The sequence below is a fragment of the Lepisosteus oculatus genome, chromosome 14, assembly GCF_040954835.1.
Source record: "Lepisosteus oculatus isolate fLepOcu1 chromosome 14, fLepOcu1.hap2, whole genome shotgun sequence".
NCBI classification, from domain to species: domain Eukaryota; kingdom Metazoa; phylum Chordata; class Actinopteri; order Semionotiformes; family Lepisosteidae; genus Lepisosteus; species Lepisosteus oculatus.
The window spans coordinates 28,610,204-28,637,638 of NC_090709.1; the positions used below are offsets into that span (position 1 = coordinate 28,610,204).

General features: G+C 41.1%; 1 protein-coding gene and 2 non-coding genes across 3 annotated transcripts in view; 2 read left to right on the forward strand and 1 right to left on the reverse strand.

The window, feature by feature from the left end:
- LOC107076200 (antigen WC1.1-like) overlaps positions 1-6,917 on the forward strand; it is a 455,354-nt gene extending 448,437 nt beyond the window's left edge. The window contains exons 6-10 of the mRNA XM_069198074.1: positions 1,309-1,617; positions 2,772-3,100; positions 4,339-4,648; positions 5,756-6,058; positions 6,544-6,917. Coding sequence (XP_069054175.1) covers positions 1,309-1,617; positions 2,772-3,100; positions 4,339-4,648; positions 5,756-6,058; positions 6,544-6,917 — 1,625 coding nt within the window. The remainder of the gene's footprint in view (positions 1-1,308; positions 1,618-2,771; positions 3,101-4,338; positions 4,649-5,755; positions 6,059-6,543) is intronic.
- A 10,015-nt stretch (positions 6,918-16,932) lies between these two features.
- On the reverse strand, positions 16,933-17,026 carry trnai-uau (transfer RNA isoleucine (anticodon UAU)). The gene is made up of 2 exons: positions 16,989-17,026; positions 16,933-16,968 (listed from the first exon to the last, which is right to left on the reverse strand). It is a non-coding gene; the product is annotated as a tRNA-Ile (tRNA).
- A 9,993-nt stretch (positions 17,027-27,019) lies between these two features.
- trnar-ucu (transfer RNA arginine (anticodon UCU)) lies at positions 27,020-27,112 on the forward strand. Its single transcript has 2 exons — positions 27,020-27,056; positions 27,077-27,112. It is a non-coding gene; the product is annotated as a tRNA-Arg (tRNA).
- Positions 27,113-27,435: the final 323 nt, after the last annotated feature.

The following is a 27,435-nucleotide window of genomic DNA, read 5'->3' on the forward strand; positions in this document are numbered from 1 at the left end:
CAGAGTGTGTGTCAGTGCCCAGGTCAGACAGTCCTGCTCCAGCGGTGTCAGGCTGTGACAGTCCTGGTCTTGTCCAGAGTGTGTGTCAGTGCCCAGGTCAGACAGTCCTGCTCCAGCTGTGTCAGGCTGTGACAGTCCTGGTCTTGTCCAGAGTGTGTGTCAGTGCCCAGGTCAGACAGTCCTGCTCCAGCAATGCCAGGCTGTGAAAGTCCTAGTCTTGTCCAGTGTGTGTGTCAGTGCCCAGGTCAGACAGTCCTGCTCCAGCAGTGCCAGGCTGTGACAGTCCTGGTCTTGTCCAGAGTATCTGTCAGTGCCCAGGTCAGACTGTCCTGCTCCAGCAGTGCCAGGATGTGAGATCTCTGTTCCTTGGGTTTATAACGCCTGGAGTGACACGCTGCTCTTCTTTTGTGAATTAGATGATAATGATCAGCCATTTCTTCTGTAGTTATTAGTTCCTTACCTCTGGCTCCACTGAATTGGAAGAAGCAGAATTCATGGATGGGTTTGTTATCACTTTCTGTTTTGATTGATTTCACAGCAGCGTTTGTGCAACATGTAGCACTACTGTCAGCGCTGTAGTAATAGTTATGGGCATGTTGAGCAGCTGGAATGATAGTGATAATTTGGGTACTTTGTAATGTTCCACAGACTGATCAATTTGGTGTCTGTGAGTTTTATTTGCCCCAGTGTACAGCTAATAATGCACTGAGTTTCTTCAGAGGCACATTTTAGAGAACAGGTGGAGGTGGAGGTGGAGATTGGTGATTTAGCCTCTTTGATCTTAATATACATCTAAAATTATTAGATTAACATGTATCTACATTATTTCTGGAAGAAATTAATCAATTTTACATTCAGTTAAAACATTCAGCCACAAAATATTTTTTGGTTTAACTATTTGACGTTGACCTTTCAGATTTTCTTCCAACACTCCTCTCTTTCATTTAATTTTTATATCCTATTATCTACTTTCTTATCTATATCTGTCCTATTATCTATGTTCTTATTGAAAGCACTTTGCATTATTGTACAATTGATTGTAATAGTATATGCATTTATAAAATGTAATTTTCTATGCCTAATTATAGGTGTAAATCTATTTATGGATGGAACAATAAGAAGTCAAGATTTAAATTGAGAATCAATGATATCTATTTTTCACACGAAGGTAATTTATTTTCATAGGGTAGTAAGTTTAATTTACACCAGGTTAAGTTTAATTGACACCAGGTTCAGCGACAGTGAGCAATGAGCTGCACTATGAGAGATTACCTGCTCAGACTGACAGCCTGTAGTTCTCTATTGCAGGTTTCCTGAGGCTGGTGAACGGACACAGTCTCTGCTCTGGGAGAGTGGAGGTGAATCTCAAGAAGACCTGGACCTCAGTGTGTGACTCTGACTTTGACTGGCAGGATGCAGAGGTTGTCTGTCGTGACCTGGACTGTGGGGCTCCTGCAGTGATACACAGACGGGCTCATTTCGGACAGGGCCAGGGTGCAGTCGGGGCAAAGCAGTTCCAGTGTAGAGGACAAGAGTCCAAACTACAACACTGCCCCACTGCAGCCAGGTCAAAGCAGCGCTGCTCCCAGAGTAGAGCTGTGAGTCTGACTTGTACAGGTAAGAGAGTCACATCACTGTCCTTCATGGAAACAATCGTTATAGAGTCGTAAATGGTACATATTGTGATTGGGTGATTTCTGATGTAGACTGAGTGATCTCCAGGGGAGAGTGGGGGAGGAGTGCCGAGTGGGGCAGCACGCAATCGGCAGGTTCTAGGCAGGGTCCCAAGCACACACCCCACACACCAGACTTAATTTAAAACAGTGATTTATTGCCTGGAACTTACAGTATATGACCTGGACCTGGTGCACTAGACATAGGAGCTTGTTGTTTTTGAGGATGTTGTCATTTTTGCAGATAACCAGGGTGTAGCAGAGGGGAGTGTGAGTGACCGTAGGACAGTCCCTGTGGCTGTGTCGGTGTTCCCATCAGCGTCCGGTGTGGAAACTGCTAGGGGAAGAAAATAACACAGGTGGTTTAGTGTAACAACTGAGGGGATGGTGCTTTCTGCCTGGGCTGGTTTCTGAAATGTACATCTACCAAAACTTTCCTTCAGCCTTGAGGATGAGAAAACTTATCAGCCTATGCTGTGCCAAAGCCTGTTTTAATAGTAGCAACCTATCCTTCAGCTCTCAGACTGTGTGGGGAAAAAAGTACAGTTAGCAGGTAGTAGGTAGTTTTTTCAATTGTAACAAAGCTGCTCACCGATGAAGCTCGGAAAAGTAAGGTAAACAGCCTGTGATGACAAGGGCTGTTACAGGAATATCAACGCTATTCTTCGGGCCTAAGACTGGAATTGTAGAGATGAAAAATGTAAGTAAAAACCTTCATCATGGGGACAATTTATTGATACTTTATTTCAATATGTGCCAGGCTGAGGCAATTATTGTGGAATTTTTTTGTCTTCTCCAAGTCCTTCTTGGTTTTATGTGGCCTAGAGCAGGGTGCTAATTGTCTCCTATGAGCTGCACATTGTTATCTTACGTATGGGGAAAACTTGGAAAGATAAGTCCCCAGGGAAAGTAGCACCTTTTGAGGAAACAATCCCTTATGGCATCACAATATCTGTTCTTATTATATGCCTGCAATTGGTTTCTCAGTCACTATATACTGGATATGCTAGTTTTTTTCACTGTATTGGTACTTTATTTTGTTGTATTTCTTGTTGCCTGGTGTAGTGTCATTTTGGTGAAGTCCTCTCCTATCTGCAGGATACACAGGGTTCAGGCTGGCGAACGGCTCTGACTCCTGCTCTGGCCGAGTGGAGTTACAGTGGTTCTTCAAGGACTGGGGGACAGTGTGTGACCTGTACTGGGACCTGACAGATGCCAGGGCTCTCTGCCAGCAGCTGGGCTGTGGGGAGGCTGTAGCAGCACCAGGACAGGCCAGGTTTGGACAGGGGAGTGGACCAGTATGGGCTGATGTGTTTGAGTGCCAGGGCAATGAGAGTCGTCTCTCACACTGCGCTGTCTCTTCATGGGGCAGAGCAGGGTGCTCTCATGGACAGGACGCAGGAGTCATCTGCTCTGGTGAGAATCGTGTGTTTAAAACACAGTGACACTCCCTCTGCTTACACACAGAAGCACACTGTTTTCATGATTGAATATCTGCTCTGTTACACACTGCCAGTTATGTAAGAGATGCAAAGATGAAAACACATATTCCTTAAAATGTGAGTGTGTTTTTAACATGTCATATCTATCTCAAATATTCCCTCAAGGTGTTATTAGGTTGTTATTTTCTTTCTGATGGATAGATACACAAATACACTGAAGACTAAAAATCAGTTTTATATTTATATTGATATCACTAATGTCTCTAAAAGATTAAAGAAAGTTCTGTACCTCAGTATCCTGTAATTAACATCTGACCTGCTTAATTAGTTTAATTAATAGAGCCTAATTAAACAGGAGCTTGAAAAGAAAGTGAGTCTCAGAAAGTCAAGGTTTACAGATGTTATGTTCTGCTGAGCCCCACACGCAGCTGACACTCCACTGGTGAAACATCACTCCTGTGGACAGAAATGAGCTCCTTTCTTCTCTTTCACAGACTCAAATATGACCAGAGATTCACCTGGAGCAGGTAAAAAGAGAATGAGGACTGTCTTAATCACATCAGTGCTGTTTTATTTGTAGTTTCATTTCTGGTGTTAAATTGCTCTTCTCACACAAGGTTCACAGTCTGATTTCTCTCTCTCTGTTTGTTCCACAGGCTTCCCTTCTTCAGCTGTACCCTCTTCCAAAACACCAGGTATGAATTAGCCCCTGTTCTGTATCTCCAGAGCTCTCAGTGTGTGTTGATGTCTCTGTTGCTCAGCGGAATCCCAGATCAGTCAGTGAGGCAACAGCTGTGTGTGTGCAGTTTTTTCTGTGTGTCACAAACACACTCAGGTCTTTGGGATCTAAGGCAAACACATCTATCTGAATACTGCAATTTGACACTGGTGGAGCTATTGTCTCTATGCCCAACAGTGGGTCAGAAAAAATAACTTATCTGGTATACTGTTTATGAACAATGTGGAATATATTAAACTTACTGTATATATTAAATATGTATACAATATAATAATATATATACATATATACTGCTTATGAACAATCTGTTACAATAAGTGTATATATTAAATTAATCAAAAGTCAAGAAACACTGTACTTGAACTGTATCTGCTGTGTCTAGTGGGCCGAGATAATCTTCAACTTGTAACAGCAGGTCATGGTGATCTCTTAGTACTACACTGACCTCTGACCCCTGACCTCTAATTCTCTGCTCCTAGATCAGCTGTCCCTCAGGCTGGTTGGGGGAGGAGATGACTGTGCTGGGAGGCTGGAGGTTTATCATAATAGGTCCTGGGGGACAGTCTGCGATGACTCCTGGGACCTGGCAGACTCTCAGGTGGTGTGCAGGCAGCTCCAGTGTGGGACGGCCCTCAGTTCCCCAATGATGGCCTCCTTCAGCCAGGGAACTGGTCCCATCTGGCTGGACGAGGTGGGCTGTCTGGGGAACGAGTCGTCTCTGTGGCAGTGTCCCTCAGTAGGGTGGGGACAGCACGACTGTGGACACAAGGAGGATGTGAGAATCCTGTGTTCAGGTAGGGGAGATAATTAAAATTACAATGATTCAGATTATTTAATCCCACATTGTGGATATGGCTTGCATCTAGAGTGCCTAGATATGTTTGACTTGTGAGGATGTGAGAATCTTGTGTTCAGTAAGTTAGCTAAATAAAATAATCCACATACTGGAATTCCACATTGTGGATATGGTTTGCATCTGGAGTGCTTAAATATATCTTAAATACAGTACATGAGCTGGATGCAGAATTAATTTTAAAATAAATATTTATATTGATGAGTTCAGGTGGGTAGCTGCGTCAGCATGCGTAGGTTGCAAAGGAACTAGTAATAGGTTCATTCCATGCTGAAAAAAAGAAGAGAGAAAACACAATGTTTCGGCCGTGGAGCCTTCTTCAGGTGTTTATATTGATGATACAGCTGGGAATGCACATATTCACATTCACATAACAGCGAAAATAAATAAAGAGAGAAAGAAACTCTGGCACTCAAGATAAATTCCCCTCCACTAGTGAATGGGGATAAATTCATCTCAGTCCTCCAGTAAAATCTAGGGTCCAAACTTTAAACTTCTCACATCAATTAGACCTGTTGTCTGTTTGGGTGTATTTGTCTTGGCCATTATCTTTCATGATTTTCTGCCATAAATGTTTTGTTTTGATTTGTTCAAATAATCTTCCTGTCAGATCCTGTTGAACCACTTGGTGTTAATGTCACCCTGAGCCTCGTTTTCTCCACTCACAGCGCTACACCGCTCACCCTGAGCCACGCATTCTACTTTCATACTCAGTCTCTTAGTTCTGCTGCTGCTGAATAGCCAAGTTGATCAGAATGACATTTTGGTTCAGAACCTGATCATGTAATGGGATTTTAAAGCTCTGTGTGATGCACTGTCCAGATTCTGAATGAACAGAACCACACAGTCCTGTCACCTTCATGTCAACTGTGTGATTGTACAGCTGTCCTTATTTCATGACGTGAGTCAGTTATAACTGGATTAGTACAGGAAATGAGACTGGTTGCTGTCCACATTGTTTGCTGGTTGTTTCTTACCAGTTCAGAATGAAACGTTGGGCTGTCTTGTCAGTGTTTGTTTCCTTTGACTTTCCCTGCTGTCTTGACAGATCACACTCTCCTGAGGTTGTCTGCAGGATGTTCAGGACAGGCAGAGGTTTACTACAATGGCACCTGGGGCAGCATCTGTGCCAACGGCATGACAGACACTACAGCTGCAGTGATCTGTAAACAGCTGGGTTGTGGAGACAAGGGCACCATCAGAGAGACAAACTCCAGGCTGAGGCCTGATCCCAAATGGCTGGACTTTATCTCCTGTCGCAAACACGACTCCACCCTGTGGCAGTGTCCCTCCTCCCCCTGGGGTCAGAATGACTGCACAGACCGGGAAGTGGCTAACATCACCTGCTCAGGTACAGGGTGAAGAGTAATGCTCTGTGAATTAGTGTTTTGCCATATTTAGAACAGACAAAAGCTTTAAACTGAATTCTTATTAATTTATATCCAAGCATGTATAAAAATGAAAGCAATGTCATTGTTATTCATTTTATAATAATAATAATAATAATAATAATAATAATAATAATAATAATAATAATAATGATTTTATATGATTATTAATCTTTGAAGGTCCTAGAAAAGAAGCTGACAGAAGCACTCCAGCCCCTCAGGAAGAGCAGCCTCAGCTGTACTGCCCAGGTGAGTTCAGTGTGTAAACAGTCAGAGACACTGCAGCCCTGAGCTGAGGAACAGGAACCTTACAGCTCTCTTCTAGAGTCATTCAATACCTCACTAATCTCTACTAGAGTCACTGAGCTGAAGACACTCAGTAACCTCTCTGCTCTCATCTACAGTCACAGATCTAACGACACTCAGTAACCTTTCTGTTGTCTTTCAGTCCCACTGGCTCTGCGCCTGGCTGGAGGCACTAACTGCTCTGGCCGGGTGGAGCTGCGGTATGAGGGGTCCTGGGGGACAGTCTGTGATGACTCCTGGGACCTGGAGGATGCCCAGGTGGTCTGCAGACAGCTGGGCTGTGGGGATGCAGTGAGTGCAGCAATAGAGGCCTCATTCGGACCAGGAAACGGCACCATCTGGCTGGACGAGGTGAACTGCACAGGCAGTGAACTTCACCTGTGGGACTGCTGTCACTCTGGACTGAATCAGAGCGACTGTCGACACAAGGAGGATGCAGGGGTTACCTGTACAGGTGAGGAGAGTCTTAGAACTGTAGATGAACAAGGTAGCAGATCAATGGAGAAGTTAGACTGATGTCACCCATACTCTATCATTGCTTAATATCTAACTGAACCAGCTAAGATCATCAGTCACAAGATTGGGATGTTTTGTAGCCCTGTGTATGTGAACAACACTAGTCTTTAATTCAGAACAAGACACCTTTCATCCTGCAATCCTACATTTGACCTCAAGGTTGACAACAAATATAAAGTTTTTTTATTAAGACCACTGTGGATTCAACCTGCTGTAAAACCAAAGGCAATATATTGACAGTTCTCCTGTCTCTTTTACAGGTTTGTCAGAGACAACAGCCAGTCCAACAACAGCTACAGGTGAACAGAAATCCTCCCTGTCATTGATAACTCCTGTCTTTCTGTCTCTTCAGATTCCCAGTGTAGCTGTAGTGTCTCCTCTCCTCCCTCAGGGTGAAGATCAATGTCTCTTCTGATTCTGAGTGTACTGTAGCTGTAGTGTCTCCTCTCCTCTCTCAGTGTGAAGATCAGTCTTTTCAGATTCCCAGTGTAGCTGTAGTGTCTCCTCTCCTCCCTGAGTGTGAAGATCAGTGTCTCTTCAGATTCCCAGTGTAGCTGTAGTGTCTCCTCTCCTCCCTGAGTGTGAAGATCAGTGTCTCTTCAGATTCCCAGTGTTGCTATAGTGTCTCCTCTCCTCTCTCAGGGTGAAAATCAGTAATTTCATCTTCCCAGTGTAGATCTAGTGCTAGTGTCATCTCTTTCCTCACTGATTTACTGACAGTTCTGATGGGTAAGGTTGGGAATCCTTATATTCTTCGCTGATTTTGGGTTAACCCTGAAGCCATGAGCCCCATATGGGAACAGGAGGAGAACAGGACATGTGTTGAAGTGTATATGAGCCCAAGAGCACCTCTCCTGATCCCTTTTCATCTATTGTCTCCCCCCCTCTCAGGCAGAACCAGGACAACACCCCAGACACAGCCACTGGGAGGTCTATCTGCCTCACCCATGGTCCTCCTGCTGCTGGGGGCTCTGCTTTTCGTGGTGCTGGCCCTGTTAGTGGGGCAGCTGATCCAGAACAGGAAGCTGAGGAAAGGTAGGGAGAGAACTCACCATCCACATAGTGACCTCTAGTGGTCATTTCTGTCACTCACATGGAACTGATATTTATATAATTTCCTTGAGGAATAAACCTGGTAGAGAAAACCATTTGAAGTTTAAGAAAGATTATCAACAATTAAAGATGGAGATATCAGGAAATTTGCAAATCCAGAAGCATAACATTTATGTGCTGTAATGTCCAAAGAAGGTTTAGTAGTCAATGTTTGATCTTGTACTCTGCTCCCTGCATGTTAACCCTGAATGTCTGTTTCCTCACACAGCCCTATCTAAGGGAGCACTCACCCCCTATCATGATGCTGTCTACGAGGAAATAGAGTACAAACTGGCCAGAGAGGGAACCTACAGTGCCCCCAGGAGAGGTGAGTGGAGAGAGTCTTCAGGTGTGATTAGTCTTCACCCTCTAAGGAAAATCTGAGGACTTAACACTTGTAGAAAATCTCACCATACTGGTTTTAAACCCGTAGGATTTTTTTTCTCAACTGGTGTTAAAATAACGGAAGAAAATCAGCACTGCTCCGGTCCTGATCTGCCTTATACACACAAACTCTGAGATACTGTTCACACCCTGGCTTCTTCCACAGCCAGTGGAAGGCAATGAGTCTGCTGTCTGACTGCAGGTAATATTGATCTGTCCTCCTGTTCAAAGGGAGATTCCTCTCTGACGAGCTGCCCTCTGGATACGATGATGTGGAGGACAGTGAGGGAGACCCAGTACCAGGTGAGGGGAGTCTGCTCTTCAGTGTTGCCTCACACTAGCCTTATCTCAGCAAATCACAGATGCTGAGCAAAACTAGAACTGGTCAATACTGGGGTGGTAAACAGGGTGCTGCATTAATTGGTTTTGATAAAAAAGGAGACTGCGGAAGAGCATGCTGTACAAACTGCCTTTCAGATCAGATTAATCAGCGATCCTAGAGTTTTGGCTTAACTATACACCACAAAACATTTAAAATCACACTTTACAGTTACTTTGCAGCTCAATGGTCAAACTAAGTCTGAGTCATGAAGTGTACATTCTCTGTCTCTCTGTGTGGTTCAGGAGACTCAATAACCTCTGTGAAAGAAGAGATCCCAGAGTACTATGATGATGCAGTAACTGTACCTCAGAGCCCAGATGCCTTGTCAGGTGGGTTATTTCAGTCCAGTCACATGGGAAATCTCTGCACCAATCCCACTGAGTCTGAATCTCTCTACTCTCTCTTCTCTCACTCTTCTCTCTCAGCCTCTGAATACGGAGTCTGTACTATTCTGCACCAGTTACATGAATCTGACTCTCTCTCTGTGATCTCAGCCCTGCACACTCAGTCTGGGTCACTGCTGCCAGTGTCCGGCTCCTCTTCAGTATCTCATAGGGTTCACATCACCACCCTCTCTGTCCAAATACAGCCAAACTTTCTCTGCCCTGTTGTCCTTCAACATCTTATTTGAAAATCTAGGAATTGTTTTACATTTATTACAGTTGTGAATAGGACTGGAAATCAGGATCCCCCTGATCTCCTGTACTTAGAGCCTGGAGTTTTAGTTCCTGTGTGATGTTGAGTTAATCAGTGTGTTCTGATGAGCTCCAGCAGTCCTGTGCTCTAGATGTCATTCAGTGTTCTGATGAGTGACAGTGAAGCTGTGCTCTGTGTGCTTTAGGAGAGATGATGTCCTCTGTGAAAGAAGAGGCCCCTGAGTACTATGATGATGCCATCACTGTGCCCCAGAGTCCAGACACTGTGTCAGGTGAGTTAAATTAAATAAGACTAAGGAGTACCCCCTGTACCAGCCCACAGTAGCCTTTGTCAGAAATAAACCTCAACCTAATTTCATATCTGCAAATAAACACTAACTGGAAATGAAGAGGCCAGTTTGTGTCAGAATGACAGAGACATTACTGACCTGCTCTTCTGTTCACAGGGAGACTCCTCTCTGATGAGACACCCTCTGGATACAGTGATGTGGGCGACGGTGAGGGAGACCCCACTTCAGGTAAAGGGGGCTACAGCCAGGGGGCTCAGTGTGGGTTAGGTAGTTCAGGGATGAGAGAGATAACCTCCAGTAATCCATCTCTGTTGCACTGTCATCCAAGACAGGGGGGAATCAGGCATTTTGCAGTAGCGGTAGCTTCACTCTGTCATGTCCTACAAGGATCAATAACAGCTAATAAAGGCTGAGAGACCTGAATTGTACAAAGTTAGATCACAAAGATCAGAGTGTCATTGAAACCCTGACACACCTAGCCAATCAGATAGCCAAATTGATTTAAACTGATCAGCAGCTGATTAATTGTGAGGGAATGAGGTCTGGGCAGAACAAAGCTTTAGATTCCCCAAGACCAGGAATTCTGTTCTCTGACTGCAGAGAGAATTACTAGGCTCAGAAATTACTAGGTCTTCCTCACTGTGGTTTAAGAGCATTGATACTTCATAAGTATAAGTGAATTCTACACTGAATCATCAAGTCTTCCAAAAAGATACCATTTAATTTTTAAAAAATCCTATTAAACACTTTTGACTACAATATTGTAACATCTATTCTGTATACTATAACTGTTAGTCCACTAATAGCCATTGATATCAAAGCAGATTACTTCTCAGATATGTTCTATTATGCTTATTTTTTTGTTATGCAAATTATGATTATATTAATAAATTGTATATTGTTTGGTTAGAATACATGTGAGACTATAGATTATGGTGTTTGATTAGTTCCTAAAAGTCTACAAGTACTCTCAAAATATACTGCTATAATTTCTGATTGTTACAGAAAATTAAAATCCCCTTTCACTACACTATTGTGACTATGTAAGTGTTTTAAAAAAATTAGGTACACCTGGCTAATGTCATCAATTCCAATTCCAATTCCAATTACATTACATGGCTAGGGGCTGCAAAGCAAGGATATGTTTGCTGAGATGTTGAGGTGTGAGATTCAGTGATCAAAGCAACCATAAAGTTTAGTTAAGTTCTGGGTAAATGATTGTCAATCAACAATCCAGGAATGACAGAGCTATTTCTTGCTTCTACTACTTGTCCAGATCAACTGGAAAGACCAGATTGGAGTTTAGTCTTTGACCCTCATAAAGAGAGCTTGCCTTTCTGTTGTTTTTAAAACTTTAATTTCTTGTTTAGAGAATCCCTTGGTTAAAAAAGTGCCTCTCCTGGCTAGTGGGAGCATCTTTAGAACAGGGAGATAGGCTCCCATTCATTTTGTAACAATTGGGTTCACAAAGAGATTTAACTGTAGGTTGTAATGTCTTTGGTTTAGAAGGTTTGGTTTCTCTTTCTTTTATGTAGGTGATCTGTAAAAGCTGAAAAACTTGGTAGCAGTGTTACGGATTCGGCCAGTGAAACCGAAACCAAGTAGTGAACCCACTTGCGGGAGCCGATAGAGACAAGTCATGATCCAAATACTGTAGCCGAAGGAGAGAGCCGAGAGTCCAGGGGAAGCCAGTGATTCAAACAGGGAGAGAGTAGCCAAAGCCAGACCGTAATCCAAAACTGTAGATGAAGGAGAGAGCCGAGAGTCCAGGGGAAGCCAAAGAACCAAACTAGGAGGAAGCAACCGAAGCCGAGCCGTAATCCAAAAGACGTAGTAAAAGGGGATAAACCAAAGTCGGAACCAGAACAGTACGAGGAGGTAGAAGGCGTAGCGCAACTAAGTAGCTCGAAAGGGAAACCAATACTGAGCGAGGGGGTAGGGAAAGACTAATGCTTAAATACCAGATGAGACGGAGGTGTGGTGGTGAAAGCGTACACTGATAGGTGGACTGATGAATTAAGGCTACGCCTTCTTCTGCCTCTTTCGTTGCCGAGAGGCAGGGATCGTAACAAGCAGTTTGAGGATTTTCTGGGTGGTTAGGATGTAGGTGTCTAAAACACCTTGTCAGCAAATGTGTAATTGTGTGCTGTATGTTTGTTGTGTGTAATTTTTTGTGTGTTGTGTCGTTAATGACAAATATTTAACTATTGGGAATATATTTGGCAAAATCTTTACAAGTTGGAGGCTTATGATTATGACTTTATGATTTAATTATTAATTTATCTACTCAGTCATTTCTGATATTCACCATTTTCATAATACTTATTTGTATCAGTATTATGTTAATAACTGAGTCATTTGTAAAAATATGAGTCTGTGTCTCTCTGTCAGGTGTCCCCCACGCTGGCCCTGGAGTGGACAGGGTCCTGCCCACACTGCCCTCTGAAGAAGGAGCCCCTGCCCCTGACAGGACTGACTACGATGATGTTGGGGACGAGTCTCAGGGAGAGGATGGGTGCTGTGAGACTGACAGGGCTGTCTGGGAGAAGCTCCTCCTGTAGGTCTAGACACAGAAGAGCTTCACCAACAGAGTCACACAGTCTTACAACAGTTCTGAGCACTGAGACTATCTGTGACCTGAGTCCACTTCACACCACTGTTTCCACACTGACACTGTTTGTGACCTGAGTCCACTTCACTCCAATGTTTCCACACTGACACTGTCTGTGACCTGAGTCCACTTCACTCCACTGTTTCCACACTGCCCTGCAGCTTCTGTTTTGCAAAATTGAGACTTGAACATTCCATTTCTGCTCAGCCTTTCTTTTAATACCTTTTGATGTTCCAGATATAGGAAATAAAATTGTTGATTGATGTACAGTTCTGAATGTACCACTTTTGATGGGAATATTTTTTAATACGTTTTATTAAAATGTTGCTTTGCAATAATCTTTGGTTTTGATATGCTCATTTCTGATGTATGACATTAAAGGTATCATTAAAAATTAATGAGCCCTTGGTCATTCGCAATAATAAAATCAAAAGAAAGAAGAAAGTTACTTGTTTGTTTCAAATCATAAGTATCAGTAGATCCACACAAAGGACAAAAAACACTGTACACAAAGATAGACACAACACGATACAACCTAAATGTTATTTAAATTTCCCTACAAATCAAGAGAAATCATGGGTCCTGCAAGAAGACACTGTACAGCATCACTAATCCAAAACCTACAGAAATTGTATAGCTACAGTGAGTTACAAAAGCATCTGGATTTAAATAACTGGAACACAGGAAAGTTAAAACTATAAACAGGAATGACGTACATTGGAAAACTCATGATCATAAAGGGTCAGGCCTTTTTAAACTAACTTGCTAAAATAATATCAGAATGTTTTTGGACTGTGGTAAAAAAATATAATTAATAATTGCTTGTACTTATATAGCACTTTTCTGGACACTCCACTCAAAGCACTTTACAGGTAATGGGGACATTCCTCCACCACCACCAATGTGGAACCCCACCTGGATGATGGGACCATAGCCATAGTGCACAAGAATACTCACCACACATCAGCTCTCAGTGAGAAGGAGAGCAGAGTAATGAAGCCAAATCATAGATGGGGATTATTAGGAGGCCATGATTGGTTAAGGCCAATGGGAAATTTGACACATCTATGTAGAACAGAGGGACAGTTAGTCCTCAGTAATATACTCTACTTTGGCCTCTACTCTTTTTGAAAGAGGTCCCAGCATTTTTAATGGCCACAAAGAGTCAGGACCTCAGTTTTACATCTTACCAGAAGGACAGAGCCAGTTTACAGTATAGTGTCCCCATCACTATACTGGGGTATTAGCACCCCCTGCTGGCCCCACTAACACCTCTTCCAGCAGCAACCAGTTTTTTTTTTTCCCCAGGAGGTCTCCCATCCAGGTACTGGCCAGGCACACACTTTTTTTAGCTTCAGTGGGCTGTTAGTTATGAGTTGCAAAGTGATATGGCTGCTGGCAAGAAACTAGACCACCTGAAGGAAACTAATGCACACATGGGGAGAAACCACTCAGCTCTACTCAAGGACAATTTTTATCTCCCACCTACGATTTCAACATTTTCCTTGGAAGATGTCAAACCACAGAGCCTGTGCTGCGCTTCAGTGCCGGCTGTAGTGGACATCCTGTTGAACATAAAAAGCATATTGAGTTCCTTGGACATGAAATTACCAGATAAAAGCCATTTCTCGTCACTTGCTCAGCGAGCAGGCTCAGCGCAAACAGAACGCAGGTGTCTCAGAGTGGTGTGTCCAAGTGGCTGTAAAAGGGCAGGCCTCCACCAGGGCCACAGCTTAGCTGGTTAAAGTACCTGTCTAGTAAACTGGTGAACCTGAATTCAAATCCTGCCAGTGCCTTTCGTTCTCGTCGTGTAGAGTTTATCATTATGGACAGCAGCAGGCGTCTGCCTTAAGTTTAATGTAAGTGTTCATTTCTGGAACAACTTGTTTTTCAAAAACTGCACACAAGTTGCGATAGATAAAATACTAATCTCCCCTGTCAGTGCAGAAGAATTACTACCAGCTGGCAAGAAAATGAAAACTATTTTTTTGTCTTTAGCCTTAAACCTATGAATGTAGAAGAAAAGATGAAAAAGAAGATAACCCTTAGAGGTTCATCGAAAGCTCAGTAAACGATAAAGCAGAGGCTCGTGTTCTGAATTCTGATCTGATTGTCTTGCTTCGACCTTTAAATTGTACACTGTGTAGACGCGTCACTCTTCCTAACACAATTAAAGAGCCGCAGGCAAAAGTGCCTGTCAGGAGTTCAGTTCAGTGGCAGAGCACTTGCATTGCGTGTATAAGGCTTTGTTTTCTATCGCCACTCTGGTTTTCTTTTTAAACGTGATATCTTATCTGTGATTATCTTTCGTGTGACTTCCCCCGTGTGTGAGTTTCAGTGCGACACATAAAACCGTTTGTCTGTTTTAAAGAGATGCTATTTTTAAAACAGACCAAATGAAAGACCTAGTAGCTAAATACAAGTAGAAAACACGTGAATCTAATTGAGAAAATTTGGACTGGAGCGATGTACAGAATTACTAATAGCGGCACAAAGCTCACAGTGGTGGGGTTAGGGTATCAGGGCCAGTGGCGCAATGGATGAAGCATCCGATTTCGGATCGGAAGATTGTAGGTTCGATTCGTACCTAGCTCGCAAAGTTTTTAAACCACACTTCTCAGCGTCGTTTACGCAACCTTTCAATCGACTGGATGAGTCTCCCGTTACGTCTCCATTTCTTTCCGCACATTCTGCTTGTTTCACCTCCGATATTGTTGGACTACAGCCACAGAATCGAGGAGAGATATGGTTCCGATAAACTGTCTTAAATAATCACGTTGAAAAAGGTGACAAAGTTTTATTTTTCTTTAACATCACCTTACATTTGCCTGTTCAGTTCAAGTTATTTTCTGTACGCGCAAATTCCACCATTTTTCTGCTGTCTCCTGAGAAATGTGTCAAATCACAATAAGTAATACAATCTATTCAGTTAACACCCAGATGTGACTGAACACATTTAAGACTTACACCCCCTTTAAATATGTATTTCCTTCATTTCAGTTTTCTTCCCTCCCCAGGATACCTGAAAATTCACTATTTCATATTAAAGGCTGTACATGCATTACCTGTAATACAGCTACTAATAAAGATATACATTAATCTTAATTATTAATACATTACACTTTTATTAATAAAGACATGTATTGATAAAATTCATTGTGAATAGTTGTGGTGCCTAGAAAACAATTTTAGCTAAATATTTCAAGGGAGTGGTGCATATGTTCGTTATTGTGACTATATTATTTCCACTACATTCAGAACAGTTCAAATGCGATCACCTGTTCCACTACTGAGCTACTTAAACCCTGTGAAGAGGTGGTTTAAGTTAGTCTCATACATCAGTAACATCTAATAGGCAGCAGATGTTATTTTAGGTTTGTTGCAATTGAGAACAGGTTTAGTACAGAGCTGCTGACAAATCTCAGCAGCCACGTTCGTTGCCATGACCTGTTGTAGGGTCATTGCCAATCAGCCGCAAGAAAAAAAACACATAATTTGTGCCTTTATTAAAAAAAAAGAAAAACAGAGTAGCAGTTTTTGTGGTAATTTTAAGGTACAATGTAAGAACTTAAGTTAACTAGTCCCACAGTAATGCGTGGGGTCCTATCAACAGAAAAAAAATACTTGTAACGCGAAAACACAACAACCACAAAGCCAGAAGTCTTCCGGGAACCTAGGTTAATCACTGTAGTAGTCTAACTACTACAGAAAATAAAATTTTAAAAAATTACTTAACGGAACAAATTCAAAACAAAAAGAACATTAAAAACAAATCTGGGGAACAACAAAAACACAGAATCTAATGCGAGAGCTTTCTCAAGTCTTCTGTACCCCATCGTGCTCCCTTAGTCCCAGTAGATCTCTCGTCTAAGAAGATATCTCTCATCTATCTGTGTACAGATCAGCAGGGGGTCCACAACTGATGGGAAATTAAGTAGGGAGCTGCGTCAGCTGCAAAGAAAAAAGTATAGGTTTATTCCATGCTGAAAAGAGAAGGAAACACGACGTGGACCCTTCTTCGGGTGTGACGTGGAATAAACCTTTACCTGTTCCTTTGATGTTAATTTAGACCGGAACTCCAGCAAATACCTAACAGACTACAATCCCACTAGATAAGGTGTTTAGGACGACCTATACGTAGCAGCATCTAAACTGGACAGTTGCTTTCAGTAGCTAAAGACCTGCGCAGACTGACGTTGCACAAACACAGGGTGAAACAGGGTTTCGGCATGTTTTCCGTCTCTGCCTGGGGGGGGAATGGACAGTAACAGAGCAAGGAAACTACAAGGAAAGAACATGAAAAAATAGTGCTCAGGTGGTCAGACACGTAAAAAAACAGAATCTAACTGCGAGAGCTTTTTCAAGTTTTTGATACTCCATCGTGCTCCTCTCGTCTAAGAAGATCAGTTGGAGGTCCACAGCTGATGGTAATGTAAGTAAGTAGCTGTGTCAGCATGCATGCAAAGGAACGAGTGAAGGTTTATTCCATGCTGAACAACGTTTCGACAGTGGAGCCTTCTTGTTTTTTTAATGTTAATTTAGACCTGCAAATACCGAAGAGCACCTTAACTCGTCACTTGATTTCAGTAGCTGAAGACACTGCTCCAGGTGAGGCTCGAACTCACAACCTCGACATGACTCTGCCGTTCACTGCTGTATAAGTACCGCGCTCTGACCGATTGCGCTACTGGAGCTACATAATTTACTTTCCCTTCACACACTGGCGTTGCACAAACACAGGGTGAAACGGTTTCGGAATGATTTCCGTCTCCGCGTGGGAGAAAGGGACAGTAAAAGAGCAAGGAAACTACAAGGGAAGAACATGAAAAAATAGTGCTCAGGTGGTCAGACACCACCAGCGGGTTTACACTACAAATTTGTAATTTGTAACGATATTTATGAGTCAATCAGCACACGGATTTCTCTTCATGTGTCCGAAACTTTGCAGTTTGTATTTTCGTTTAAAAAATCCACTAAACTGTCAATAATGGAGAGCTAGCAGACGCACGCCTTTGTGAAGACTTTCTTTAAGTCGATTACATGTTTCATTTTCAATTCGCCTCCTTTACACGCATAGCAGCCCGGACACGAAGCGAAAGGTTGAGAAATTATCTAGCACGTCTCATGTTCAACGTATTCAATGTGAAGCGCAGTACAGGCTCGATGGCTTCACATCTCCCATGGAAAATGTTGATCAATCAAAAAAAAATGCAGTAAAGCGCTCGAAATAGATAAAACTGTATTGATATGGACGGGAAATTGAGGTGTTATAGCAGTCCAACCCAAGACAAGCAAAACCAGAATAGACGAAAAATTAAAATACGTAGAGTAATACAAAATAAATATATAGTTAGGTGTGTGCAAAATAGGCAATATTACTAGCATTGATTCAACATAGTATAGTAGGCTAGCACCTTCCCTCTGAAGGAACGGTGTCCAAGTGGCAAAGCGTCGGTCTCGTAAACCGAAGATCGCGGGTCCGAACCCCATCCCTTTTTCATTCACCTTTATCAAGGTCTGCAAGTAACATGGAAACGTCTCTTCTTGTTACTCTTTCTGTGAAAGCACACAGTTGTCTGTTAAAGCCTAAACGGATTGCGAAAATATAATATATGGAATTTGTTAAGAACTTTATCGTCTTTTCACAAATAAATAAAGAATAATAGAAAGAAGACGTTTTATAGTCATATGCTGAGACCAGTAACAGTATCTAAGCACACATTCAGAAGACATTACAATGCCAATAGAAAAAAAAGCATTTGTTCTGGTAAATTAGATCACGAATCATTTTAAATCATTTCTTTTTAACACAACATTTGCTGGTGCTAGTTTCAGCGATTAGCTAAAATATTTTTTTTTCTCTTACAGGATTTCTTGTTTACTTATCAACGAGTATAGAAAGAATGGGGAATAAAGCAGTTTCATAAATAACCCAAAGGTCTATCACCCTTTGGGAGATGTCAAGCACATTGAGCTCCTTGGACATAAAAAGTGCCAGATAAAAACCAAAGCATGACTGTGGAACTGACTTAGGGACGTGCAGAAACTCTCTTCACACAAGCAATCCACCACAATCGAAGAATGGCTGCAGATTCCCGCTCCTGTGTTTCCTTTACTACAGAGTTAATTCATGGGAATGAAGAAATAAGGATTGTGTTTCTGCAACATTTCGTGCACAGTACACCATTTCTATCTAACAATAAAACAACAGCCACAGCAAGGGCTTTACACGCAGTCTGGGGTATTTTCCCCTTTTATATTTTTGCCACTTTATATCGAACCTGTTATACTCCCAGAAGTGCACAGTAGCTTGTACTTAATAAAAATGTACAATTCACTGCTGGTATAAACAGATGTGTGCCTTGTTTGCCTTTGTAAGCATTTATCTCAAACATAAGTTCACAATACGATAAAAACACAGAAAGCACAAACTTAAAAATATAACGATATAACGAACTCAATACCAAATCATAAAGCCAATTAAGTACCTATCCTTTGAAAACAGAGATTTGTTTATATCTACAACAAACTTGACATTTGTATCTACTTATGAATTACAAAGCAGAGAGAGTAGTCCCTGAAGTCCCTGAATTCAAAGATCAGATCTTGGCCAAAACAAGACAATAAGAGGTGGGCTGAATTTGGAACAAGAGCCTCTGCTTCGTCGTTTATTGAGCTTTTGATCAACGTCTGAGTGAAAAGGATTCACTGCTTTAACCCTTTGATTAAAGTACACAAAAAGCACCTTCCTTCAAACCAGAGACCTAAGGATGCCCTGCTGTTCCCACTACAATCCACCGCTCTACCAACTGAGCTATCAAAGGGATGCTACAGATGCAGCCATTCAAAATGAGTGGTAAAAAACCCGCGGTACAGTAACCAACCCGCAGGGCACCGCGGTAAGTGATTGGCTGGCCAAAATGACCGACAGGGGCACTCGTGGTGCATTGGTTGGTAGTGAAAAGATTTAATCATTTAATGTCTTTACTGTGCACATTTAAATCAGCTTAGTTTTGAATATTTATATGGAATTTTACCACTAAAGGGAAATTTTAGTAGCTGAGCATAAAAAGAAGAGGAGCATAACGCATCTGAAGGTCATAAACGATATTAATTTAGGAACATAAACGTTACTGTATGTATATTAACTGTACTGTGTATGGCTGGTCTTGATAGTTTAAAGAAAAAATACACACCAGTCTTCCATTTCTCCCTAAACATTTTAAGCATGAAAGTTTTATGAAACGGTACCCAAATATGTGATTGCTGTATAGAATGAATTTTAATTTTTAAAAATTATTTAACACGAAAATTAAGCTGTTTACATCTTCCGCCTGAGAACAGTCACCCGTTGCTACCCAATGCAGAAACACAGCCACTAACTAGCAAAGAGAGGACATTAGCTAGCCAATATGATAAAGAAATAAATGATTATTTTGTTTATTTCTTTTGCACATTTATTTGAACATTTCCATCGATTGTACAAGCACTTGGAAACTGTCCAATCCCTAGTTCATCAGGCATTTACCGGTCTGGCGCCGGTCTGTGTCTTCTAGGATATAATGCCAGCGAACTCTTGTTTTTATGTCCACTATAACTACGCTGGGCAAACGTTCCGAGGTCAAATTCTTCCAGCACGGGGGTACCTTTAAAGCGGAGACGATGGCACCGACATTTTTTGGCGCGCCTTCTCTTTAAAGCCCTGGCCAAATATGAAGACAGTACGTACAGTTATAATTCAAACGGAATTAAAAACTACACATCCCAGTTACCATGGTGGTGCTTGTGATCATTGCGTTTAACCAACGAAACAGGACGAAAAATCAGTCACATGACTTTGGGGCAGAGTTTCGAAAGCTTAACCTATCAGCAACAAAGCGAAATTTACACGATAGGCTACCTCAAACTGTCAGTTACACGACTGTGTATGTCGCTTAAGCCACTCCTATTTGGCATTTTAGTTATGGAGGCGAGAAGACGCCCCCCCCCCTCTCTGGGTGTCTGATTTGCCGCCATCTTTAACTGTTCGGTGTCCGAATCGGAGTAGCTACGCGTACGAAATAAAGTTAATCCCAACTACAAAACATATATTTTTGTGGTAAGAGGGCGCAAAACATCAGTATTTACTGCTATTAATTACTGCACGATTTATAGTTGAAATCTGAGCCTAGATATAAAGTTAGATATAAAGTTAAAATCTCGACAAAGCAATGTAGGAAATACAGAGAAAATAAATCCTTTCTGACATCTAAAATCAGTTTCGATCAAGGTCTCTAAAACGAACAAGAAAAAGAGGATTTTCGGAGGGCAATTACGCTGTGTTTATATAGAATAACTGATTTATGAGCAATCTAATTTCTTGTTCATTTAAAACAGTGAAATGTCAGCTGCAAAAGATCGCACCAGAAACAGCACTCTCTCTGACTGTCATAGACGTTCAGGAAAGGCTGAATGAAGTCATGTCAAGTACAATAATTCGGTGATCAATAATAACAGTTGTAGGACAGTATATAAGGAGGATAAGGATTTTGAAGTTGACTCGAAATCTGATAGGTAACCAGTGCAAGGTCTTGAAAACAGGTGTAATGCATCCCTGATAGGATTCTTGCTGTCATATTCTGAACATATTGAAGATTGCTCAGTGTGGATTTAATTTCCCCAGTGAACAGGATGTGCATTTATTAATTCTAGAAAAAAAGCCTTTCTTGATTTCTCTAGTTCTTAGTTTCTCTAGTTCCCTTTAAAATAAACTATTATTCCACAATGCAGAGTATTACATGGCCAGTATTTACACATGATATTTGTGATTTAAAGAAATTAACACAAGCAGCTTTTGGAGATTTAAGTGTTGGCTGAGTTATTGCAGGATAAAAGACTAGAGATGTTGGTAAGAAGAAGATAATTTGGGGAAAGTTGAGGAATACACTTATAACAAGAACACTTCCTAATGGGGTTAGGCATACTTTTGATGAAGATGATGAAGTTAACAGACTATATGTTTACATAGATACTGAAATAAGGATTGTATTTTAGATTATGTGTAGTTGCTGGCATTGAACTGTGTGTTGGATGCACATGAATTGAAGGAATGGGCAAACATAGCTGATGCGGATCCACAGAGCTAGCATATTAAGATGTTTATAATTAGAGGCAATTTGTTTAAATAACTAGGTATGGATACTGATGTGCAAGAGAGGTGGAAAGGCTGTTTCCTTAAGCCAGCACTATAAAATATTTTATTCTCAGTGAGATGCTGCCATTTCATAGTGGGTTTCTAACACTGTGTATAGTTCCATCCACACAGTGCCTTTACTTCCATCCATTTCTAATCTCTTTATCCAGTAGAGAGGATTTGGAGCCTATCCCAGTAAGCAACGGACACAAGGCAGAATACACCCTGGACATAGCGCCAGTCCATCACAGAACAGACAGACACAAACACACACACACCAGGGCCAGTTTTCCCATAAACCAATGAACTTACCAGTATGTTTTGGAGTGCGAGAGGGAGTCATATCACACATATGGAGAAAAACCATGTAACCCAGAGAGAACATGTAAACCCCACAAAACAGGATGGCAGGAATTGAACCTAGGACCCCAGTGCTGCAAGATAGCAATGCTAACCACTTCGCCACCATTATAAATGGATGAATATCTTAGTTATCTTTCTAGTTCGCAGGTTTGCATGCATAATTTAATTTTGAAAGCCACTGAGACATCAGGTACTACTGTTGTATTTATGAAAAAGAAACAAAACAAAAAACATACTAACAACTGTGCCATCCTACTCCTTAGTTAATACATTTTATTATTCATAAACAGTTAACATTGTTAGCAAAATATTTTGAATTATATTTAACCCTGTTTTTTCTTTAGTTTTGTATTTAACTTATTATATGATAGTCAGACTTAATGTATATTTGAGCAATGAAAATATATTTTTACAAGATGCGGGGGAAAGTGCAACAGCTTATTACAGTGCTAAATTTAATATTATTGATTGCTAATAGTTTATGCTAACACCTAACTTTCTTAATTAGATGTATTTAAAACAGTGAACTAAGTGTAACATACTATTCAGAAATACAATCGAAAATAGTTTTGTGGTGTTTGTATGGATGAAACGTTTCTAAAATGTATAATGTAACAAAATTAAAGACGATTAAAATCTGTAATCTTTCCAATTGTAATGTCATTAGACAGAACAACACGTTTCTGGTTTGACTAAGGATGGTATCAAAAAGTAGTCTAAGTGGTGAGAAAGCTGTGCTTAATGATAATTAAGGGACTTAAAAGTAAAAAGAGATGCTTCATATTGCTTGATTAATTTCAAAAACTAAGTTATAAATGCAGACGCGATTGCTGCCATAAGCGCTCCAGGCAGCAGAATGTTCGTTCTGTACTGCTGAGCTCCGCGCCTCCTCCCTCTCTGTAAAATCCTGGGTTCGGTAAAATGTTTCAGGCATTGATGTGAAGGACAACAGAGCTTTCACTGGCTGATTATCATTATTATCATTATAATCATTATTATTAATAATGATATTAATTTAAGGGTCTAAATATCTAAACATATGTATCTGTATAGCAGGTAGTATCACTGTATTGCACTTTCTTTGTAAACACGGAAAAACAGATTCACAACGCAAAGCTGTATCGCTGTGTAAAAAAACCCGGTTTGTAATGAGCTGCTGAGCTAAGAATAGGAATGTTCCTGCTGGCAGAGGGGGTGGAAAGTGCCTGCTGTCATTTAATTAGTATTGCAATTCGCACTGATTCCCTTGCGAAGATATGGACTTAAGAATATTCGTGCCTGGTCAAAAAATGGCATTAAGCACTTAAAATTAATATGGTTAATAATAGTAAACTGTAACAAGATTGGTTAAACTGCGAAGAAAATGCTTTCAGAGAAAATGTTTCAGGTGTGAAGAACATAGATCTCCAATGCAATTTCAACCAAACCTGTTCCCACACACCCTGCCCCCACTACCATTAGAATATACACAAAGCACTGAAATCTTTCGAGCTAATGATCAGGTGACCCGAGAGAGAGCGAGAGAAACACCAAGGGGTGCGGAACCAGGGAACTATTTACATGGAAAACGGGTGATCTCCCCAGACTGTCCGCCCGTTTCACTGTTACCTGGATACCTCTTTATTTAGAACTCACTAACACTGATTTTTAGTTTAGAAGGATTCAAGTAGGGTTTTAGATGAAAGGCAGCGACCTTAATCAAGCCCAAATCATAATTGAACCCATTCAGAGCCTACATTACATTTTAGCGTTTCATTCTGAGCAGAAGACCCTCACACCTGAAGAAGGCTTGCGTTTTCTCTCTTCTCTTTTAAGCATGTGTACAATGTGTAATACAATTACAATGTGTAATTACAATGCTGTAATACAATTTGAATAGTATGAGGGTGGGGGGGGGGGGGAGGTGTCTTTCGCTGGAAATCTCGCCTGCTTCTACTTTACGAGTACAACCCCCTCTCTGCCAGAGTGCTGGCTGTGACGAATTAAACCGGTTTCACAGGTTTCAATCACAGACCATGTGACATGGGAGTCAGGAAACTCCACCGGATTTGATAACGCTATAAAAACGCTATAAAATAATGTGACTAGGCACAGAACAAGTTTACAGCACAGTACAATAATAAATGCTGACCATGACTTTAGAAGCATAAATTGCCTTACACTCAATTTAAACACAAGCTGTCTTTAGCCCTCTAGCCCTCTACAGAAATGTAGAGATCCAGGCTCAGAACACACAGCTTCATTAGCGAATACATATGCAAGACAACTAGAGAAGACATTTTACAGAGGATGGATTTTTAGAAACATCCCATCAGTGACATCACTGAAGTCAACTCCTAGGTACTGTAACTGTCGTGTGGATAGTTTCACAAGAATCAGACAAAGGTTTAAGCATCGCTTGTTCTAGATAAAACTGCAAAAAAAAAACAACAACAACCCATAATGTACTTCTTTGCGGCTCTGTTTGCCCAAATCATATATTCACAACGTGAAATCTAGAAAATAATATTACGTAACCAAAATCCGCAATATGGAAACAGAACCTGTGAAATTGTTGATAGATGATGTACTCGTAACATTTTTACAAGACGAACTACAACATTTAAAAAATGACTTGTATGTACTTGATATCTCTAATCAATCCACGGCAACATTGTTAAAAGCAGAGTCCCAGCACAAAACGAAACTAAAACGCATACCATTTCAATACCGCTTCTTATTAGTTGCTCAAAAGTAATTTGACCATATGAAATGCATAATATAAATCTAGAAACATATACGTGAGCAGTACTTAAGCACTGTAGTATCGGTGTTAAGACATACCTCTCAAATACTGTAAATCAAGTTAAAAATATCTCAAGACCGATTCTGGTCATAATGAAACCATGTTTCGTGTATGTTTTCTTTAAAGTACCGAGACCAGCCATATACTGTATGTTTATGTTCCTAAATTAATATCGTTTATGGCCTTCACACGCGTTGCAGTATGCTCCTATTCTTTTTATGCTCAGCTACTAAGATTTCCCTTCAGTGGTAAAATTAGATATGAATATTCAATACTTAAATGGGCACAGTTAAGACATTAAATATACATATACATACTGTATACAGTACAGTTTTCATACGGTAATATTTTTATGTTCCTAAATCAATCTCTTTTATGAGCATGTGAAAGGCATGGTGAATCGATTCTCAAAAATTACTGTACGTTGCATGATTGGAAACAAATGCGTGATTGTGAAATGCTGTGGTGTTACTTTTACAAAGACGGTCAATGAAAAAAAGAATGTTGACCAGGGCAATACTTTGAGTTTACACTTACAGCTTGTCCAAGGTCATTCATTATTAATACTATTAGTAATATCTTCGTTAAAGACTTTGATGGCCACAGCTCAAACATGAGAGGTTGAGCTTTATTAGCTCCACCTTGCGGAAATTCCGGATACTATTATTTTGCTTGTCGTATTATAGGAGAATTTACGGTAACTTGCGGTATTTACCGGTAGCTTGCGGTAGACTGCGTACAGCGTACCGCAAAATAATGCGGTATCGCCCGCGCATTTTGAATGGCTGCATCTGTAAGAGCTGCTCTCTGGCACATACTGCCCAATGTAGTGAAATGTTCCGGGTGATTTAAATCCCAGTTCGACATCATGTTTCCAATTCGTTTCCTTAGAATTCCGACTTTATATCTCATATTTGCGACTTCGAAATAACCCATATTTCATTGTCTGTCCTCTTGTTATTGTAACAGATTCGGGTTGTAGGGCTTGTGCCCTCGCCACTCCCACCCTAGTTCATGCCTCACTGCTTTGGCTCGAACCCAGGTCTGAGGCATAAATCCAGCACCCTAGACCGCTCGACGACTCTGCCTTCACCACTGCCTTCCTTCCTCACATTACTTGCTCGGAGAATGCCGCGTGGCTTCAGCTCTTCTTGTCCGATGCGTGGAAACAACTGTACCTTCGTTTTCTGAGATGCTTCCTGTCACTTGGTGAAATCTCGACTTCTTTGGCAGCTCTCAATATAGTTCTTCTTTGGAGCAGGCTTCAGACCTTTTAATTTATTTATAAAGGAGGGCGCATTCCGAAACGTGTAATTCCTGTTTTAGAAATGCTCTGGGCTCTGTTTCTTATATAACGCACAAACAGTATTCTAATTGTATACTGTAGATCAGTGCAGCAGTCATACTGAATTTGGCTGGGATTCTTAAATTTTTCTTGAAAACGTATTCAGGGTTGCTTGAAACTAGAATAAAAAAGTGATCTGAAACTGCCTACCTTCCAATCTCTGATATTGCTCTAACTAAACTCAGATGTGATCTTCTGCAGATGTGCAGTGTGCTTTTACTCTTGTATTATAAACTACCTCTGATGTTGTTGAAGGGGAAAAAACTGCACAGAAAATAATAAAATGTTTCTACACTTCAAAATGTCCCTTTAAAACCCTCCTCACACACCTAGATGTGGAGAGCGGGCAGGTAGAAAGGTTTTACAGGTGCTCATGATGTTTCTCACGGGGTGTTACCTGTCGTAGTATCTCTCTCTGAGCCTTTGGAAAGAAAAGAGCGGCTCCAGTGTGAGGTAACGTTTTGAACAGCCGGTCTCCTTGTCTTGCAAAACAAGAAATGAAAATCAACCGGGAAATTGAACAGTGCAGGAATCAGCACAGTATACAGTAGGAAGCAATTAAACAAAATGATTTGCAAAAATTGTAGTTGAGTAGATTGGAGTAAGAAATTAATTCTATTTGTAAGCAAACAAGAGCCAGCGCTGCGCATGAATTACACCAATCTTTCAGCATTTCTGAAACGTTTGATTGAATTGACAAAGAAATCCTCTCCCGATCTTCATCTTTGAAAAGGTTAACCTTTTGAGTCAGCAGGCATAACACTGCAAATTTGCCTGTTTCTCACAGGTGTTTGAAGTTGTGGATAACATTTCACAGGGTAGGCACCATGGCACCAAGGCACCGCTTAGCTGGTTAATGCACCTGACTACAAAACAAGAGATCCTGGGTGTGAATCCCAGCAGAATCTATTCATAGACACCAGGCAATTCACTGCTGATATTTATAGAGCTCAATTTAAGAATGAAAGGATACACATGTGTTACAGCTTTCTGCAGGTGTTTTATAATTTAGCATATCTGTTGGCTCTGTGGCGCAACGGAGAGCGTGTTGGACTTCTAAGTGTTGAGATATTTAAGTCATTCAAAGGTTGTGGGTTCGAGTCCCACCAGAGTTGCATGTCACTTTGATTCAGCCTTTCGAAATCCTCTAGGGATTGGTATTGATCAAGTCAAATAGAGGACTTCTTCAGAGTTGACAGTCAAAAATGAACCAGCAGCCACAAGGGAGAAATGAGCACTGGACCTGGTCAGTGATCACAATACTCCTATCCTGGAGTCCTTGAACTGACTTCCTGTCAAGTTTCATGCCGGCTTCTTAATCTTCATGCTCACCTATAAGGCTCTCCATGGCTTGACACCTCAGTACCTGTCTGAGCTATTATTGCTCTACTCCCCACCTCGCAACCTTGGCTCTTCTAACTCTGGTCTCCTATCTGTC